Source organism: Poecilia latipinna, unplaced genomic scaffold, assembly GCF_001443285.1.
Source record: "Poecilia latipinna isolate Pla-1442-1.1 unplaced genomic scaffold, P_latipinna-1.0 Scaffold916, whole genome shotgun sequence".
Lineage (NCBI taxonomy): Eukaryota > Metazoa > Chordata > Actinopteri > Cyprinodontiformes > Poeciliidae > Poecilia > Poecilia latipinna.
Window position 1 is genome coordinate 132,832 of NW_015113532.1, and position 18,890 is coordinate 151,721.

An 18,890-nucleotide genomic window follows, 5' to 3' on the forward strand; every position below is an offset into this window, starting at 1 on the left:
CCACCCCCCCCCCCACCCCCCCCTTCCCCTTTGGCGCCCCCCTTCCCAGTAGATAAAGAAAAAAAAAAAAAAAAAAAAAAAAACAAGTGGAGTGGGTTCAGAGAAACTACAGAGTGGCCTCTTTATGTGATCACCAACTGAAAGTCAAATAATACACACACACACAAAAAAAAAAAAAACTGTCTAGGACCGCTTTAACACACACAAACACACGCACACATGGGCAAGGGGATCCAGCCGCAGCCGACATGACAGATTGATTTTCAAGCCTAGCTTGCTCCGAGGCGTTGGTGCTAGTAATGTGACTAACACAGTGAGTTGCTATGAATGTCTGGCCTCAACATGACCAAAAGGTTGCTTTGAAGTCCATCCAAGCACCTAACAATCCCAGTCATGCCCCAGCTGTAAAACTACCAACCGCCGCCCACTTCATCACATCTTTTCAGCGCACCTCAAAATAAACTTCCAAACCCAGAGGGACGGAGATGAACACAAAGGAGTTTCAGTGACTCACTGCACAACCTGCGAGGGAAAGTGTTTGCTTTTCCTAAACTCATAAATAAGCCTCAGAAGACCCTGAAAAACCAAACAAAAGAGGAGAACGTTGATCATTTTATTTCGGCGTGAGAAAATGTGGGGGGCTGGTAAAGGAAGGGGTTTTGGTGGGGGGAGTTTGACAGTGGGCTTTGAAAGACACTTTTGAATGTGACATAGTAGCATTCCAATTATTGTCATTCAGAGACACCTCTCCAAAGCCTCCAAGACGCGAAAACGAAGGGCACATGTAATCAAAAGAGTAAACACTTGTTATTCTTGTGATGGAAGCTGCAGCTTCGGGTTCAACGGTTTGGAAAGAACGCTCAAAGGAGAGTCGTCTAGAAAGAACGTCTCATTTGCCATCAAACTGTGATTTGGACAAGCTTTTTCTCCGTAAAATTCTTTCAACAGAAATTCAGGAAATGGGGTGGACCTAAATTAAAAACTGCTTTTATTTGGATCTTTTAATTTCATTTGAGATTTTGTAACATTTTCATGGTATTCACTCCAAGAAAAGTACAACTCTCCCCCTCGGACACCTTCACTGATGGGCACTTCCCTCTTGGCCATCTTCCATCCACACAATGTATTTTCCATAAATCCTTTTTCTGAGAGGCATTTGAGTACTGAAGCATGCCACATTGTTGCACACCAGCGTTTTACTGCCTTAAGTAAGTCGTAGCATTTGATGTGGAGTCTGGATTACAGCCTGGTGCGAGGCAAACCATTAAAATTATTAGTTGCACTTTGTTTTAATGCTGCACTTTAGCATATTTCAGAGTTTTTATTTGGGTGGAATGATTACACATTTTCCAGCTTCAATGATTACTGACCAATGTTCTTTCATATAATGCAGCCAATTTCTGTCAGATTTGGCAGAAATTGGCCAAATTGTCCTGTTTCATTCAAGGTATGAAACAGGACAACAAGACCAACATAGATCAATATTTGAGTTGAATTGTACAACATTGATTGTTTTGAAAGCAATGACCTTAGTCCACTTAGAAGTGTATGACCTACTTACAAAATATTTTACAAAGTATGCAGAAGTTATTCAAATGTATATCTCACTGTTAACAGAAGACCAATATCATGCAGTATCAAAGTAAGTGGAGCTTAACGCTGTACTAGATAACTTTTATAAAAATATGTTTTTTACACTGTCATTATGACCTGACGCAAATCCGTAATCTTGAACTTGAACAAACTGTGTGGAAAAAGATGTGAGCAGTGCATACACGAGCTCGATTGTCAGCGCTAAGACATTCCTCCTGGCTCTGATTAGTTCTTTTGCTGTACTTTTCTGCAGATAAAGCAGAGGGGCTTCCATTCCCCCCCCCACACACACACACATTTTCTGTCTCATTTTATAATGTCAGCACATAGTGACAATTTTGACAAATATGTAAAAAAAAAACTATAAATAAGTTTGAAAAAGTTACATACTGCACTTTTAAAATCAGGTCGTTGTCAAAGAATGTCTAATTTAAATGAACTAGAAAAGGGCTCAAAAATCAACAGAATTTCAACATGGTGTGGAAATATTAAAATAAATTTTAGTAGGGATGTGCGTTTAGATAAATCCATAATCCTGTTAACGAGGGATTATCCACAATAAATTACAACTGATTTTTTTTCCCCAACAGTTATTGTTTTAAAAACAATTGAAAGCATGTGCTCTAATATATTTCTACTGTGAAACACAAAACACTATGGTTATTCAAAAGCTCGAAATTAACACATATGTGACCAAAGTGAGCATTTGTAAAGCCCTCACTGAAACAAAATGCTCTGAAAGTAGAAAGCTTCTTGGTAGTAGGTGCGTGCAAGAGATCAATTTATATAATCTTTTCCCCAGCAGGAAAACAGAACATGGGGTTTTTTAGAACTTTTAAGAAGTTCATCCAAACTTCTTAAGTTTTGAGCTTAGTCAGTGGGTCAAATTAACGATAATAGCTCATGAAAATGCCTGCTGTGTGCTTTCTTGCCCACTTCCTGCTGAATGCAGCTTGTCTGCAGGTCCGCTGGTACGGCATGGTAATGACTCCTCAAATGCCACCTCTTTCTGTCTCAGAGAGAAGGGTAAGCAGGTTAATTATAATGAGAATGGGGGAGCCTGAAAGCGAGAGCCCGACTCTAGACGCCGCATAGGAGATAGCCAAAATGACTCTCTAATCACAAATGGAAACGAAGGTTTTGATTTTCTAAAATGCAGACAAGATGTAGAGGGTCACGACATCTTTGTTTTGCCACTCTGTCGCGTTCTCTCCCGGGGCTCTTTAACTCCCAGAGTGGACGAACCTTCTGCCCCAACGTGCTCACCCTGAGATACGGTCTTTGTTTCTCTGTTTAACTGTGAGCTGTTCATGAAGTCAAGGGGCTAATCAACAGCACAAGAGCTATTCACGGGGGGTGCCACTGTAGTACAGCATGGGTCCATTTGGTCGAACTGTTAGAGTGGCAACAATGACTCTGTTTTGACACACTACACACAAGCCCTGCAAGTGTGCACTCTAGTCACTGATTTGGAGCGGGCGTGTGGTTGATGTTTGCTCCCCAAACATTGGCTTCTTTCTCCAAATTAGACTTAAGCACCGTGTCCTGGCCCATGTCCCGAATAACTGAACCAAAACGTTGGATGCGATTAAACTAATTTAATCTGGAGAGCCCTCCAAACAGGACTGGCAGCGCAGCGCAGCGGAGCAGAGTGTCGCAGCTGTAGAGCGGCGGCACAAGCACGTCATTATTTTAGGGGCTCACATCAAAATCCAGCCTGATGTATTTAGAGCTTAGACGTGGGATGAAGAAGTGCGAACTGGCACGCTTGTTACAACCCAGAGGATTTAAGACATTCACAGAGTTTCAGTAATATTAGCTGATTGATTATAAAAACAGTGTGCTGTTCTTAGACTTGAAGCCAGGAAATGACTTTCTTAAAACATAACACTGAGGAATGACTTGAGGGATGACTAGGAGCTGATGTTGGCAATCAAAGTGGACAGGAGGGAGACTGCCTGTCACAGAAGTTTTGAAATATGATAAATTAGACCTTTTCTGTGTCACCAACAGTCAGAAAATCTTTACTCGCACATTTACCTCGAAAACAGTACAGCATTTCAGTGATATATAGCCCTTCCAAGGTATTACATGTATTTTGTGAAAATACCTTCTGCTGGACTTACAGCCACTAGTCATCTGAAGAATGTCTTTGTACACCGAGAGACTGTATTCTTTGCTTGTCCTTCTTTGTGAAAAGGAAGAATAATCAGACTGGATGGAGAGCATCTGTGAACACCAGTTTTCAAGTTTTGCCACACATTCTTGATTTTATCTATGGTTGAATCCTTTTCAAACCTCTAAGATGTTTTCCTCCAATGTTGCACTTTTGGCTATATTCAACTGTGCATATAATTGTTAAAACAAGCATGGTTTTAGATTTTTCTTTGCTCCTCCTGTCTAGCAGGCACCACTTGTGCTGAAGGCAGACTGCAGCAAATTGGGATGTGCAGAAATGGTCGAAGCTAAAGGACACGCCCCCAGAAACAGTGCGCAACTTTCCCAAGGCGTCATGTGTGAGGACAGAGATGGAGAACATAAACCAGATCAAACCCTGCTACAAACTCCTCCACAACCTTATCCCTAACTTTCCTGATGTTATCATCACTTCATCTTGATGATGATGTTTGTTCAGTAATATTAACTCATAAACCTCTTAGGCATTTGCAGAAGAGCTGTCATTACACAGAAACCAAATTACAGACAAGTAATTATGTACTCATATGTTGACTTCTTAAGGCAATGGATTGCACTGGATTTTATTTAAGGCTACTGGAAAAATGAGGGCTGGATTTGCAAGGTATCTTTTTGCTTGAGATTTGGAAAAACTTGAAAACCATTTGTAACATAGTGTTTAGTCAATCACATAGAAGTTAAAGAAAATACGCTATAATATTTCCAGGTTCGAGGCACTGTAGCTCAACTTTAAACATTATGGGGATGCTACAAGAAACATAAAAGAAGAAACGTTTGCATTTGAAAATGCAGCAAAAAACACAAAGCACAATAGCTCTGCTGTACCCAAGCCAGATGCAAACTGCGTAGGAACCATTTGAAATTCAAAAAAGGGAATCTACAAATTGAGCACAGAGGGTGAATTTAGCAAAGGCAGTTGATATCGGACACTGATTGTGATTAATATTAGCAGCACACATGAAGGAATGTTAGGCAACCATGTAAAACTGCAGCCACTCTGTATTTTTCAACATCTATCCAATTAATAACAATCAGTTTGCACTAATTCTCAGTGTGCATTCCTCAATAACTTATGTCTGTGGACGGAGGAGTTGATGAACACACTGAGGGCCTGCATGCGATTTGTCACAACCGTTACAAAAACATTTGTCCTTATATGTTAGTTTGATACATTTAAGAGTCGATGAGAGCAGAAACAGATACATTGCCTTGCAAACATATTCATATCCTTGAAACTTTCTCTCATTTTGGCTTGTTGCAACCAAAGGCATTACTGTAGAAGGAAAATTTGTGATTTTTTTTTTACAGATAACAACTGAAAAGTGTGGCAAGAATTTGCATGAACCCCTCATTACTGTGAAATCCCTTAAAAACACATGAGATAACAGTAGTGTTGTAATGAGATCTCATAGTAAGAAGGAGGGGCATTTTTAGCTTAAAACCTTGTTGTATGTATGTCCAAGACTCATTCATTTTTGGCTAATATAGACACAGTCTTTGGAGTAGAGGACAACTTTCATCCCTAAGGCACTAAAGAAGGTCTGACCATCACTTTCAGATTATTTGTCTGGTAAGAATTTAAGGTTACTGGGTAAAGAAAAATGGTAATAAAGTAACAGAGAAAATCCAGATCACACAGATTATTGCAGTTAGACAACTGTGAGCTCCTAATGACACTAAACCTGATGTAGGAGAATATCAGCATTGGATTAAAGGAGTATTTCACAGGTTTTTCATTCAAATATAATAAAATTTTAGTCTTTGTGGCTCAAAATCCACAAGAATTTCGGGTTACATTAAACTACATAACTCCTCTCAAGAAAATACAAAAGAAAGCATTTGTATACTTTCCTGGCATAAGGATTAACAAACACCTCTACAGGCAAAATCCAGTCTGACTGAGATTGTACTGTTTTGCAACGAAAAACAGAAAATCAGTTTCTTGATGTAGAAATCTGATTGAAATATCCCCTAAAACATTTGTAGCATCTTGGGATCAGTGGACCAGATACACCTGCAAGCCACAGATTTTATAAAAAAAAGAAAATTGAAGGCCATGTATTGCTTTTGTTCGTTTGTTGTACAAAAACCTAATAAAGCTCAGTTGTAAGACGGCAAAATGTTAAATATTTACAGGGTATAAACATTTAAACAGCACTGAAGCTACATTAAAGAAGCAAATTCTTATTTTCCAGTTAGATAGAGGAGATGAAGGCGTCTTTAAAGCTATAGAGAGCCCTGCTGAGATGACTACATGGATCAACTCTGGTGGTGCATCCATCCTTGCTCCCAGCCTACGGCCTTTACAGCGCATTTCCGAGGGCCTGTCAACGGCTCCGGGAGAGTCTGATGGAGTATGTCAGCACCATCTATTCAGAAGAGCCGTCAACGCCAGCTTTGTATCAGCCATCCTTCAAACGGGGCACAAAACACAAACAAGCCCTACGGGACACATGCCATAATAATTTATCAGTCTAAAACTCCAAATAACAACAACAAGCGATCACAACTTGCTTTTCTACTTTTTCATTCTCCTCAGAATCCTCTTTCGTTGTATCCCAATTAGGAGCAAATAGGCATCAACAAAAGCCGAAGCAATTTCATTAAACGCTCCTCTTCTCTCACGATACTCTACATCAACAGTTCATGTTTGCCGTGGAGGCATGAAAAGACCGGTCCTGTTGCAACTCGTACGCTTTAAGTCATATTATTCTCTGATAATGAGCCATGTACGTGGCATGCATCTCATTCATGAAAGAAATGAGACCACATTACCTTGGAGCACTGCTTGTGATTCTGGCACCACACCAAAGAGCCATTATTCTGCAAAGGGAGAAGGGAAAACATCGTTACTCATCAGGAGATACTGTTGAAAATACATTTGCAACAATCAATCCATCAAAATGCACATACGTAACTCTGACCCTCTTCTCTTCCTGTCACGATATACATCCACACACTGCTTAGCATGAAGCACAGCCCTCTTGGTGATTGATTAATGTGTAAGTCTGAGTCAGACCATCTCCACCCAAAGGAGAGAAGTGGGCTGCAGCACACCTCTGGTCAGTTTCAGGAGAGCGCAGTGACCTCTGCTTTTGTGAGGATTTTGTTTGATCTCTCAGCACACGTTCCTGTGTGTTGAGGGCAAAGCTGATGCACACAGCTGTGGTAGACTGCACACGTTCTAAGTGCTGTGATGGTACAAACCAAACATTTGGTCCATACAGTTAGCTATGTCTGTTCTTAAAGCTCTTGTGTAGAAAGATGTAAGATTACCAAGTGAAACACCAGAAGAGGTAAAATTTCCCGTCCAAGAGGTCATTTCCTGTAATCGTTATGGTTAAGAGCTTTGTTATTCTTTGTCAAACAAATCAGTGAATGGCCTGCTAGTCCAATAGGTGTGTACTGGTTATTCTGCCCTAACCCTACTCAATTCAAGAACATAAATGCCACAGGTCATTTGGTACCGACCGTGCATTAATTCATACCGCCCCAGGAGGACGTTTCATAATTAATAAGTAATTTTCTATGTCTCAGTCATACACTATGAAAGGAAATGTGGCTTCAAGACTTCAATAAATTATAACTACAAGCTTGGAGTTTGCTCTGAGTTATTATAGTTTGATCCAGGGTCCAAATCTTTCATGACCCTGAACATGAGCAGGTTATGAACAATTAATAGCCGTGAGCATCACCTGTTTATAATAAAGCACACCTTTTCAAAGGAAAATGTATACATCACCTGTAAGGACGGTCTTTAACTTACACATCACTTGCTTTCACTTCTGATTACATGCAAGATTGTTAATGAGACTCAAGCACAAGTCCAATTCAGATCTGCAAGACTTTGCTTTTACATTTGACTCTGGCCTATGTCTGAAACTTGAGTCACTATGTCTGATGAACGTGGACATGTCTTCTGCTCTAAATACGCGAATGGGACAGCCCTAATTCCAAAAGAATCATTTTTATAAAGTTTCAATCACAAACTAATTTTAAAATCAACTATCAATCAAGTAGAATGAATGTTTAGGAACTGATGTCGATGTTTTATTGAATCGACAAAGGTTAATAGTTTTCAACATATTTTCAAGGCTAAAAAAGACAAAGATGGATCCACATTAAATATTTCTTTTCTAAGTGACAAGTGTCAGCAACAACAATATAAAGGGCATTTAGGAGTAGGCTAAAACACACACACAAAAAAGAACTAAGTAAAAACTGCATATTTCATATATTACTGGAACATATGATCCATCCATTACAATTATAATACTGTTTATTGCCTCTCTGCTCCCCATTTTAATACCTCTGAATGAATGATGAATGATCAAGTGCATAGATTCCTAACAAAGTTCAGAGTTCCCAGAGAAAAGTTTTTCTAGTCAATGACCTGGAACTGGGTCTGGGATCTGGATGTTCCCTGTCCTCCCCATAAAACGAAGCTGTGAAAAGACATTCAAACTTCAGGGATCCGCAAGCAAAGAGTCTGTTTAGGTTCAATGTCAAGTTCAAAGCCTTTCCGTACAATGTAATCCAGAAGAAATTTCCCATGAGATCCTGGCAGAGAAGTTATCATTACAGGGGTTTAATTTGACATCCAGTGCCAGTAACTGTTGTGCTTTTAAAGTCAAGGATAGCGGTCAAATGGCTTCAAAGGGATTCCTGATTGGACAGTCATGTCTATAGAGAATCTCCCTCGCAAAAAAAGGCAGCAGATAAGGATGAAAAATTTTAAGAGTCTGAGCACTAATGAGACTTGGGATGGTTGTTTTCGTTACCACGCGGAGCTGAAGTAAGAGCTCGTCTGGCTGAAGGGTTTGCTGTGCATCCATAAGTCTTCGGTCCTTTTGGGTAACATAGAATACCTGTGCTCTGTTGGATTAAATCATTACAGCATCCACTCATCATTTTTTTGTTCAGCATCACAAGAGTTAATGCCTGGTGAAATCTGTCTCAGTGAAATATTTTTATTTAAATTTTTAATGACGACTCTCAGGGAGCCAAACTCCACTGGTGACAAAATATAAATAAAACGCAGACATTTACACTGGCAAGCGATGCATCCGGATAATTTATACAGATTGTCACAACTGTAGACCGCATCCTAAATCATCTGTCCTGTTTCTGATGCCTCTCTTTGCCCATCCATCAGCGAAGACAGGGCCAGATCCACAAAGGAGCTAATTTTGCTGTGTGACAGCATGCCCGTTACAGAGAGCCTCAGCAGGATGTTGCCCCAGCTGTCCAGACCTGACCCCACCATTTCAGGGACCAACGAGGGAATAATTATAGGTCAGGACTTCATCCCTCTGACTCACCACGACATTCCTCCGCTCTCCGAACATTATGCAGAGCCGAGGACTGTCAAGGACTTCAGCGAATGAATTCGTTCCAGATATTCTCCGGTGTGACTCGGGAGGGAAGAGGTTGGGCGGGATGGGGGTCTAAGAACGTGCAAAGGTGATCTGAGCTGTATTGGTGACAGTAGAGTGACACCAGGAGTATGCAAAGAGGACATTTATTAGAGATTCATTATGGGTGTTGTCAGCAGACGAGTCGGAGCAGGTGGCCAGAGGCACGTTGCATTGTCTAGAATACAGAGAGAGCTGAGAGGACAAAACTCCTTTTATCTTGCAGGATATCAGTACCCCTTTGGAAAATGTAAATCTCCTTTTCTTCTGGGATTTTCACTGGGATTAAATGCATCCCTTTCTTGCGTTTAGTCTTGCTTATATCATGTCCCGCCTTTTAAATAGTGGAAAGCACCTCCTGGTCTATAAGACCTTGTTGAGTTCTGGCCAAGTTTTGAGGAGTCGTGACTTCAAAGGCAAGCCAATGTGTCTTTTAAAAGCTAACAGGTCCTTTGATACCTTAAGCTCCATTATACTCTACTAGAACAAAAATAAAAGGCCAGACACTAAGAAATCTTACAAACCACAAAAAATAAATGTACCCCATAAATAAATGTATGAATAAACTGGTGGTTAGCTGTCATTGAAGTATATTTGTAGTTACTGCAATTTATCTTCGTAGATTGCATTTTAAGCATGAGAAACAGGTGGACTGCACTCTGGATAAGTCACCACTTTTTCACAAGACAACTCAGAGACATAGGACAAACAATGCCCCCAACACGCTTACTCCAAAGGGCAACTAAGAGAGATCAATTAGCTTAACGTACATGTTTCTGGACTGTGTGAAGAAGCTTGTACGGGAAAAGACCTTGCACATGAATAGCGATGACATGCAAGCCACATGCAAAAAGATCTGGGGCCGGAATTGCAACCTGTGGACTTTAACTTGGTCTTGACTTAAGTATATTTGTTTGCCAACTGAATCAAATGAGAGGCAAGAAGCTAGTTAAAAAGAAACAACATTTTCTAAGACAGATCTGCAGTTAAGATTGCCAGAGAGAGAGAGAAAGCAAGAAAAGAGCAAGATGTTCTGAAGATAACAGGAAGACTGAACCAAGTACAGCAAAGTTGCTTGTTTCATCCTGGGAGCCATCAACATATTGTGACACATGTCACAAATCTCTGCTCGGGGATAAAGATTTACAAAAACTAGGCATCCCAAATCAGTGGCATCATTTTGATCAGTGCATCTCTCATTTAAATCACGACTGCAATAAATCTCACAAAACATTGAGATAAAATATCAGGCCTAAATTGCCCATCCATACTCGGTAGAGACAACATTAACATCACTATCTCAAGGTGGCAGTAATGTACGAAACTGTTTGCCAACAAATATGTTTCCAGGTAACTACGGCAACAGGTAAGTTACATCTTTACTGCAGGCTACCTACTCCTCCATACTGATTCAGGAGGAAGATAAAGGAGATAATGTGCTTAGATTCAACCTCTTTCAGAAAATGGTTTTGCAGCAAGGACTGTGGTAAACAGACTATTCTGATCATGCATACAGCTAACAGCTTTTAAACATAAAATCTTCGGTAACTGTGGCCCTCATTAAGATGAGCGTAACAAATTAATGCTCATGTCAATGTTGAACAGATAATAACAAACAAATATTTATTGTACTGTTTCCATCCATAAAAAGTTTGGGATTTTAAATAAAGTGAATATAAAAGATGGGTTGAGTCCTTCCTCTAATTTTTCAGTTGACGTTAATCATTTCCTGGGGCAGGACCTCCTGAAAGCGAGTTAAAAGTGAGCTCAGTGTTAACATAAAAAGGTGCTTCAGAGATCTCAAACAACTGGTGTAAAGTTTGTCTCCACATTGGAATGAGGGCAATTTGTCAGCTGAGGTAGGTCGAGGCTGTAGCAGCGCAGAGATTTACAGACAGGACCGTCATGCTCCTGGAGCACACACACAGAGAGAGGTTAAGCCAAGTTACACAGACCTCTATTCATCTGCTGTCTTCACTAATGAAAAACTCCACACATGAGAGGAGCGCGGGGCTGTGGTTTGATCTCAATCGTATCAAAAGCTGAAAACAACAGAACATGGAAAAACTACTTTCCAGCTGCTCTTTTTGTGCTCTCTATCTCTCTCTCTCTCTCTCTCTCTCTCTCTCTCTCTTCACGAAACACAAATCCATCAAGCAAGATGCTTAGATTTTTACAATATTGGAAATGAATGAGTGAATTCAAAATGTGTGAGATTTTTTATTGCTTTAAATGTAATAACAAGAGCTCATGGACACACCTTGTTTTTGGCTTCGCACGTCCCCACATAAATAATCCACTACAAGGCCGATGCTTTCAGAATACATTATTGCGTGGGGCTCCCAGCTCGCTCTTAATATTTAAAAGTGTCCGAGAGCTAATATTTATGGTTGGGTGTTCCCCAGCTCTGTCTATTGTACTGGGGGTGACAAGTTCCCCAAAAGTGGAGTAAAATGTCAATAAATCTGTGTTTGGAAATGCTATTACATCAATAAATCTCTTGTTGCTATAAATCTGACAAGCAATAGACTACCCATGAGTTTCCCAACTCTGCAGCTTCATGCTTGTTTCCATTTCGCACTAATTCAGATATGTGGCAATTAAAACAAAGTTTCTCATTTGTATCCCAAATCAGACGTGTGGCTGCTCACAACATCTGTAACAACATCTAAATTCTCCAGTGTTCACACAGAATGATTGAATTAAAGCTGATATATAAAAAAATAGAACCCAGCTGCTAAATGTGTTAAAAAGGAGCAAATTATCTTTTGTTCCGAGACCAAAACTAGTAGCAGCTCAGATAGATTACTAGATGCTGAGCGGAGACAGTAAAATATCGGGAAACACGGGAAAAGGAGCTCTGTTTTGACATACAGCCGAGACGTTTCATTTCCATTAAAATGGAACGCATTGTGTGTCTTGGTTTGCTCGGTGAGTATTAAATGACCCCCCCGAAGGATGTCTGAGTTGAATTAGGAGGTCTGTCGTCTCAATCACCCGAGTGGAGCTCCGAGCTGCCTGCTGGGCCCGTCACTGTAATAAGACCTGAGAGGAAGCAGATCCACCTGTAGGTGTGTGCTGACTGAGCGCGGCTGCTGCAGACAGGACTATAGTCTGCGCTTAGGCAAAAGATGCACCAGCAAATAGGCTGTAGACCTGAAGCAATTGTCCATTGTTCTACTCACTGTTTGTCTCAGCAAATAGCGTTTAATCTAATTGTCTATTTTAGGGATGCGGCAATTTATCGGTGACGATTTTCTTAATTTTGGGAGGTCAGCCATTGGCCGATGCTGACATGTGAAGCCGATTTTACGTCCTGATCTTATCTACTTCAGCAAAGGTCTAAATTTCAACCACTATCCTCTTCTTCTCTCCCATGAGAGAGGTTTGACTGATAAACCGGCCCACCAGGTCTATGTCTGCACATTTGCTGTTAACAATAGTCACCCCACTGTTATCAATTCAGCTACTTTCTTACTGCATTTGGTGATATTCCGGACAAAAAAAATTGATATCGGCTAAAATCGGAGTCGGTGGGTCAGGCTTTGGAAAGATCAGGAATCAGCGATCGGCCAGAAAACTGTAAATGTTTCACCACTAGTTTTTTTTTTTTTTTCTTTTAGTTTGAATAAAAAAAATGGGAACAAAAGTGCCACAGATATATCCAGTGATGCTTAAAGGTCCACTATTATGCAAAAATCACTTTTTGCATATTTCTGTTCTTCTACTTGGATGTCTGCTGCTTCTAGAAACAGTCCAGGAGCAATAAAAACCACCCAGACATCTTTTGGGAATAAGAAAATATTCTGCTGGTGTCTGCAAAACAACATGTTTCAAAAACCTCTAAATTGTTGGGTCACAATTTTGTTACCTAGCAACCCCAAGCCCATCCCCTCACCTGGAAACACAAGTGTATCTCCACTCCACTTCACAAGATTATACTAAGTTTTTTTCTGCTGCCTTTGCCGCTGCATAACAGCTGTTGGAATGGGAACATGTTTTGTTATCAGAGCATGTGTCCATGCATTTTCTCCAAGTAACAGAGAACACAGCTGCATGACTTCATTTTATGTTTGCCCTGTGATATTGCCAAAGAAAGTTGTAGTTTGCGCAAATCAAGTTTAGGAAGGAGTCCTTTGAAAACTACCAACATTTCACGGCAGGATTTGCCAAAATACTTTGACTGCAGGAAGGTTCTGTCCCTAACGTTCGCCAAAAATCTCCAGATGACGGCTACGGCTTGTGTGTTTTGTTTTGTTGTTCGGCATGAACATGATTTATCATTTAGCACAAGCTAGTATGATTAAATGGAAAAAGGTTGTTGTGATGAGGTCCTTAAGTCAGAGTGTCAGAAAGAGCAGAAGCTTCTTAAAGACACAGAGGCTCAGTTTCAAGTGGTGAAATTATGAAGTCAATGTTTTATATATACAGCATTTTTAGAACAACTGAAGGTAACGTAGTGACTTGATTGTGCTATAAATGACACTGTGTGCCTGGGAAATACATAAAACTGGCCATTTAAAATGTTTTCTTCTGTAGTTTCTTTTATGCACCAATCCAGATTCTCAAGCCAAAGCTGATTTCTGGATTTCTTTGAGGCTTGACACCACAATTACAAGCTTTATAGCTTTCCTTTTCTTAAATGCGAAATCAGCACCTTTGTATAACATACAAAAATGATTCCTGTTGGTTTTGTTGTAGACCTTAGCTTCAATGCTGAAGGAATTGCATAATTTGTACCATTCATTCATCAAACCATGTGCAAAAATATCTGATCTGAGTTTTAATTTATTTAAAAAAAAATCAAGGTACAAGTTTTTGGTGAATTTGTATGTAGAGGGAAAATAAATATTTTGTTTTACAGATCAAGAACAATTGACCAATTCCAATAGCAGGGCAATATATCACTGTACATCACTGATTACATTGAAATCCCAACTTCTACTCTGCACATTTGTTGTCTTTTAAGTGTCCTTAAGTTTTGTTTCATTCTCAAAAACTTGTTGATTAGTTTGTAGACTGAAAATAAGAGTTCTACGTTTTGATGCATCCTATAAAGAAAATCTGTTTTTCAGGGTTTCACCTGAAGATTATCAATCTGCATTTATTGGTTTGGCTTTATGACTGATCTTTTGGCACATTTTCTTCTATCTCATGTGTTATAGTCCTTGGGAAAACGAAATTAATATGGTCAAATTCAGAATCTGCTTTCATTCATTTCGTGAATAAAAGCAGGAAATTGGTATAAGCTAGGAAAAGCCAGCCTGATTGGTGCATCTCTAACATAGCCAGATTGACTCATTTAGCAGGAAGGTGACCTCAGCAAAGCAGCATCAGTAAAGCAGTGTGTCTCCTACAGAAGCTTTTAAGTTGTGATGCTGGCATTTACTGGCAGAGCCAGGGGGGTAGAGGGCAGGAAAGAGGATGGCCATATGTTTTCACAGCTGACCAGACCCCCCATTCTGACATGCAAGGTCTAGTGAGACTAGTTAGACCACAGTGTAAAAGACAATACTCACAGATATGCCTGTTCTTGCTTAAACTGCCTTACTTATCACTAAACAGCCTTTCTTTACACAAATGGCTCCCTTTTATTTTCCCCCCTTACTGAGGACCGCCTCAGACTCTCAGACTCTGCACTCAATTATGTTGACTATTAGCTGTTCATTAGAGGTGAGGCTCCAACAGTTATTTGACTTCTTAGCTGATGACTAATTTAATTCCCTGACTATGCAACCTTGGGCTGCATTACTCTCCTGGAACCTGGTCAAAACTAATCCCTGCTACCACTCGCCAAGTTGCACTTTTACAAAGCCCCGTTTTCAGTCTATTTCTGCTGAATGCCTCTTCACTTCTATTTCTATCATAACACAATGCGGAATACAGCTAAGCCACATCTAATCTTTTCATAAATAATACTGTGACTAACCACGGTAAGGAAGTGTCTGGTGGGTATGATACCGGAGTAGCAAGATTTGAAAAAGTTGCTGTTTCAAAACCATGAAAAATTGCCATCATATTGTTCCCACAAGTCCTTACAATAATATGTCAGAGGAAGTGACCCGAGTTTGCTGCCCCTCCCTAACTTGTTGCTCCACACTAGTAATCAGCCGGCTAAAGGACACTGCCGATGTTTTTTTCTCCCTTGTCTACTAATAAGACAAATTTGGCTGTTAGGAAATATTTCCAGTCGTAAAAAACAAAAACAGTCGTTACTTGCAAACTAAAGGAGCAACACCCATCACTCTCATTAAGGTAACACTGTTTCTGAGGAAGGTTATGAGCTGCATGGCTGTGAAGCGACTATTAAGGTAGTCCGACTAATTATCCAGCTGATATTACCTGGGGACATTTGTGTTACTTTATGAAGAGCAGCAAGCTTACATTAAAAGAACAAAATTCAGTAAGTAAATGGTAAGGATGACATTATTACAAAACCAATACATGACATTATTTTTTTAGCACTGGACCACCACTTGCTGTTCTGTTTTCAACCACAAATACACATGATTACAGATTTCATGTAAAATTCTTGTGTGAAATGACGGTATTCACATTGTTTGAATCTTACACCAACCCATGCCAATTATCAGCACACAAAGGTGCTATGAAAAGTAGAATTAATTCTAATCAACAAGCCTACAATTTGATGCATAAATTGAAATAATCTTGTATTTCCTTTTTTTTTTTTATTTGATTGAAAGCTCCAATCTCTATCAAAGAACCTGCATAGTTTCTCATTTGTGTGTTATAGTCCTTGGAGGAAACAAGTTTCAATCTTTCAAAACTGACCTGCACATTAGACAAGAGAGAAAGAAACAAAAAAAGAAAGAAAGAAATTGTCTATCAGTTAGGAAAATACTGAGTGCATTTCAAACTAACCACAGATTAATCCGTCTCCAGCATGTTTCCAAAAAGTTAGGATTCATTAATGCACCTTGAGAAAAAGACAAGTCTTGAAAATCCTAATGGGGTGATAGTAAAGGCAGCCAGACACCAAATAGATAAATGGAGAAAAAGGAGCAAAAAAAAAGAGAAAAAAAAAGAAAAGGGGGTGGGTGGGGGGGGTAGAGGGATCAGTGTCCAGCTCTTTTCTCTAGGGGTCCTGGGAGAGAACAGTGCATTCAGCGGAGGGTGAAAAACAACTTCTGACACCACATACCAAAATCAACCAAAACACACAGCTAATTTCAATTGGATCCAAGCCAGGTCTGCATCACAGCACAGTGTAAAAACGTGGTGGCCACTAAGCAAGGTGGCGACCACATTTGCACTCAAAAGAGATGGCCTCTCATTTTCCAGTAATTAGCGAGTAATGAATGGAAACTGGCTGCACTTGGAGCCATTATTCATCTCCAAGTCTCGAAAACACGGCGATGTGTTAATTAGGCTTGTAAAGCGCCCTGATTCTAACAGACAACAGTTATCTATCTCTCAGTTGCCTGGTGGCGATAACTTCACAAGCAACTCAGTGACACTTTTTTTTTTTTTTGCATTAATTTAAGACTAATATGCCTGATCAACAATAAATAGAGCACAATTAGTGTCCTCCAGTTTCCCCCCCTCAGTAAAGCTCAGGAGAGAACAGGTTTCCTTTATTATGAGAGCCATCAACTCCTACTAACACAGGCAGCCGTGGGCTTTATCTGGGTCTGATCTGGCTTCCAGCGACCACCCCGCTCGTCGTACCTGTGAGTGCTTGAAGAACGCGGAGATGCGAGTGATGTGCAGGCTGAGGCACCTCGAGGCGCATCTCGCTCGGTAAACGCTGGCGGTGAAGAAGGAGTCGTCCTGCTTCCTTGCAGAGACGCTCGTCAGGGCCGTAATCCACAAACAGAGGGTCACACATGCGCTCGGGCTCCCGGTAAACATCGCTGCTGCTGGTGCTGCTGCTGCTGCTGGTGGTGTCTTTTTAATCCCTCCACGAGCTCAGACTACACTGCCGCGCGAGCTCCGCCGGAGAAACTAAAGAAACTTCCAATTATACGCCGGGGAGGAGCTACGGGGCTCGTGTGTCTCGCGATTGGATGATCCCAAGGTGAGTGACGTGCGTGAGGAGCGATGAAGCAGGTAAAGATCGCTTCATAGAGTTCATGGTTGGAAAGGGAGGCATAAATGAGGTCTCTCCATATCTACTCCACTTGAATAAACTTTTATGATAACTGTATCTTTTTTATTGTTTTTCCTCTCAAGCACAGTGAAGCATGATTTACTCTTAAAGAGTAGTTTTTAGGTACACCTGCCCAATAACAAGTCGAGTCACATATTAGTCCAGCCAATCACATAGCAGCAATTTAAAGCGTTTTGGCAAACAAGTCCGAAGCGAACATCAAAATAAGAAAGGGACTTTACGCTGTTGTTGTTGGAGGAGGAAGCCATTGCCCCGGTTGGACAATATGACTTGAGCTGGTTTCAGGTTCAACTTTAATAATATGGCCAGAACAGCATGAAAACATGGATCAATCCCTTTAAACTTAGTAGCATAATCTGAGTATTTGAAGCAGTAGTAGACAACTTTTTATCACTATTTGTCACAATCACAATTACTTGTTGCAGAAAGCCAAATAATATGACACACAGCAGAAATATCAGACAGCAACAAACAACATAAAAAGCATCCTTCCTACCCACACTACTACATTGACCACTGGGTTTGACCATGCCAGCTGTCCAAATTGGACCTGATTTTGGCATGCAAGAAAAGGAGGGACAGAAAAAATGTCTTGATAGCACAAGTTTCCCTCACGCTCCCTTTTTTTTTCCTGGCTACGTCCATCTCTTTATGAGCACACCGAACCTATTTTACGTGGCTACTTCCAGCAGGATAATGCACCGTGTCAAACCTCGTGACGGTGAGTTCACCATACTAATCTAGCTTTCACTACATTTTAATCCACCTTTGGAATATGATGAACTGGGAGATTCACACCATGGATCGAGAGCATCTTTGTGGTGCTGTCATGTTTTTTTTTTTTTTTTCAGTTACATTTTGGAGAGCTGTGACACACTATGTGCATAACGTTTAGCCAACCTGAATATTTAACAACATAAAAGAGAGCACAATTATTTGGCAACTGTTTGTGAGTAATTACAATGGAGTTATATGTTAGAAACCCAACTTTCCAATCATTATATATTGGTTAAATCAACAATAAAAACAAACATCTCAAAGTCAAACATTCATGAGATTTCAAAATGACCGATTAGTGATCCATATAACCATGATCGATATAGTCTGTCAGCCTAGTCATCAAATGACGTTGATTTTCTATTTCTTGTGAGTCTCCCATTTCAGAAGAAATTGTCTTCTGGAGACTGGCATTCAATTTGGGAGTTATTTTCAAGCCCATCTTCAACCCTAAAAGGTCATACTTGTTCATTTTTGGCAAATACCACACCACACTGGTAACCTGGTGTCTGATTTAAATTGGAACATGTGCAAAATATTAACAATTCCTGATGTTTAAAAATATTTAGATTTGCTAAATCAAGCCCAATCTAAGTCTTGAAGACAGATATTATGTCACTTATAACACTGAAGAAGTAGTAAAGTCTTTTTTTTTTTTTTTACATTTAAACAAAACATAAACTACTGTGCTGGTTATTGAGCTTCATCTCTGGGTCTCTGCAGGAGAGTGACAGAAGTGACTGAGATCACACATTTTTAAAATGCTATGTAAAAATAAA

General features: G+C 40.1%; 1 protein-coding gene across 1 annotated transcript in view; it reads right to left on the bottom strand.

Annotated features, from left to right (window-relative positions):
- Positions 1-17,169, bottom strand: part of anos1 (anosmin 1) — a 65,001-nt gene extending 47,832 nt beyond the window's left edge. The window contains exons 1-2 of the mRNA XM_015048964.1: positions 16,893-17,169; positions 6,565-6,612 (exon numbers count right to left, since the gene is read on the bottom strand). Coding sequence (XP_014904450.1) covers positions 6,565-6,612; positions 16,893-17,075 — 231 coding nt within the window. The 5' untranslated portion in view covers positions 17,076-17,169. The remainder of the gene's footprint in view (positions 1-6,564; positions 6,613-16,892) is intronic.
- Between the last annotated feature and the right edge of the window lie 1,721 nt (positions 17,170-18,890).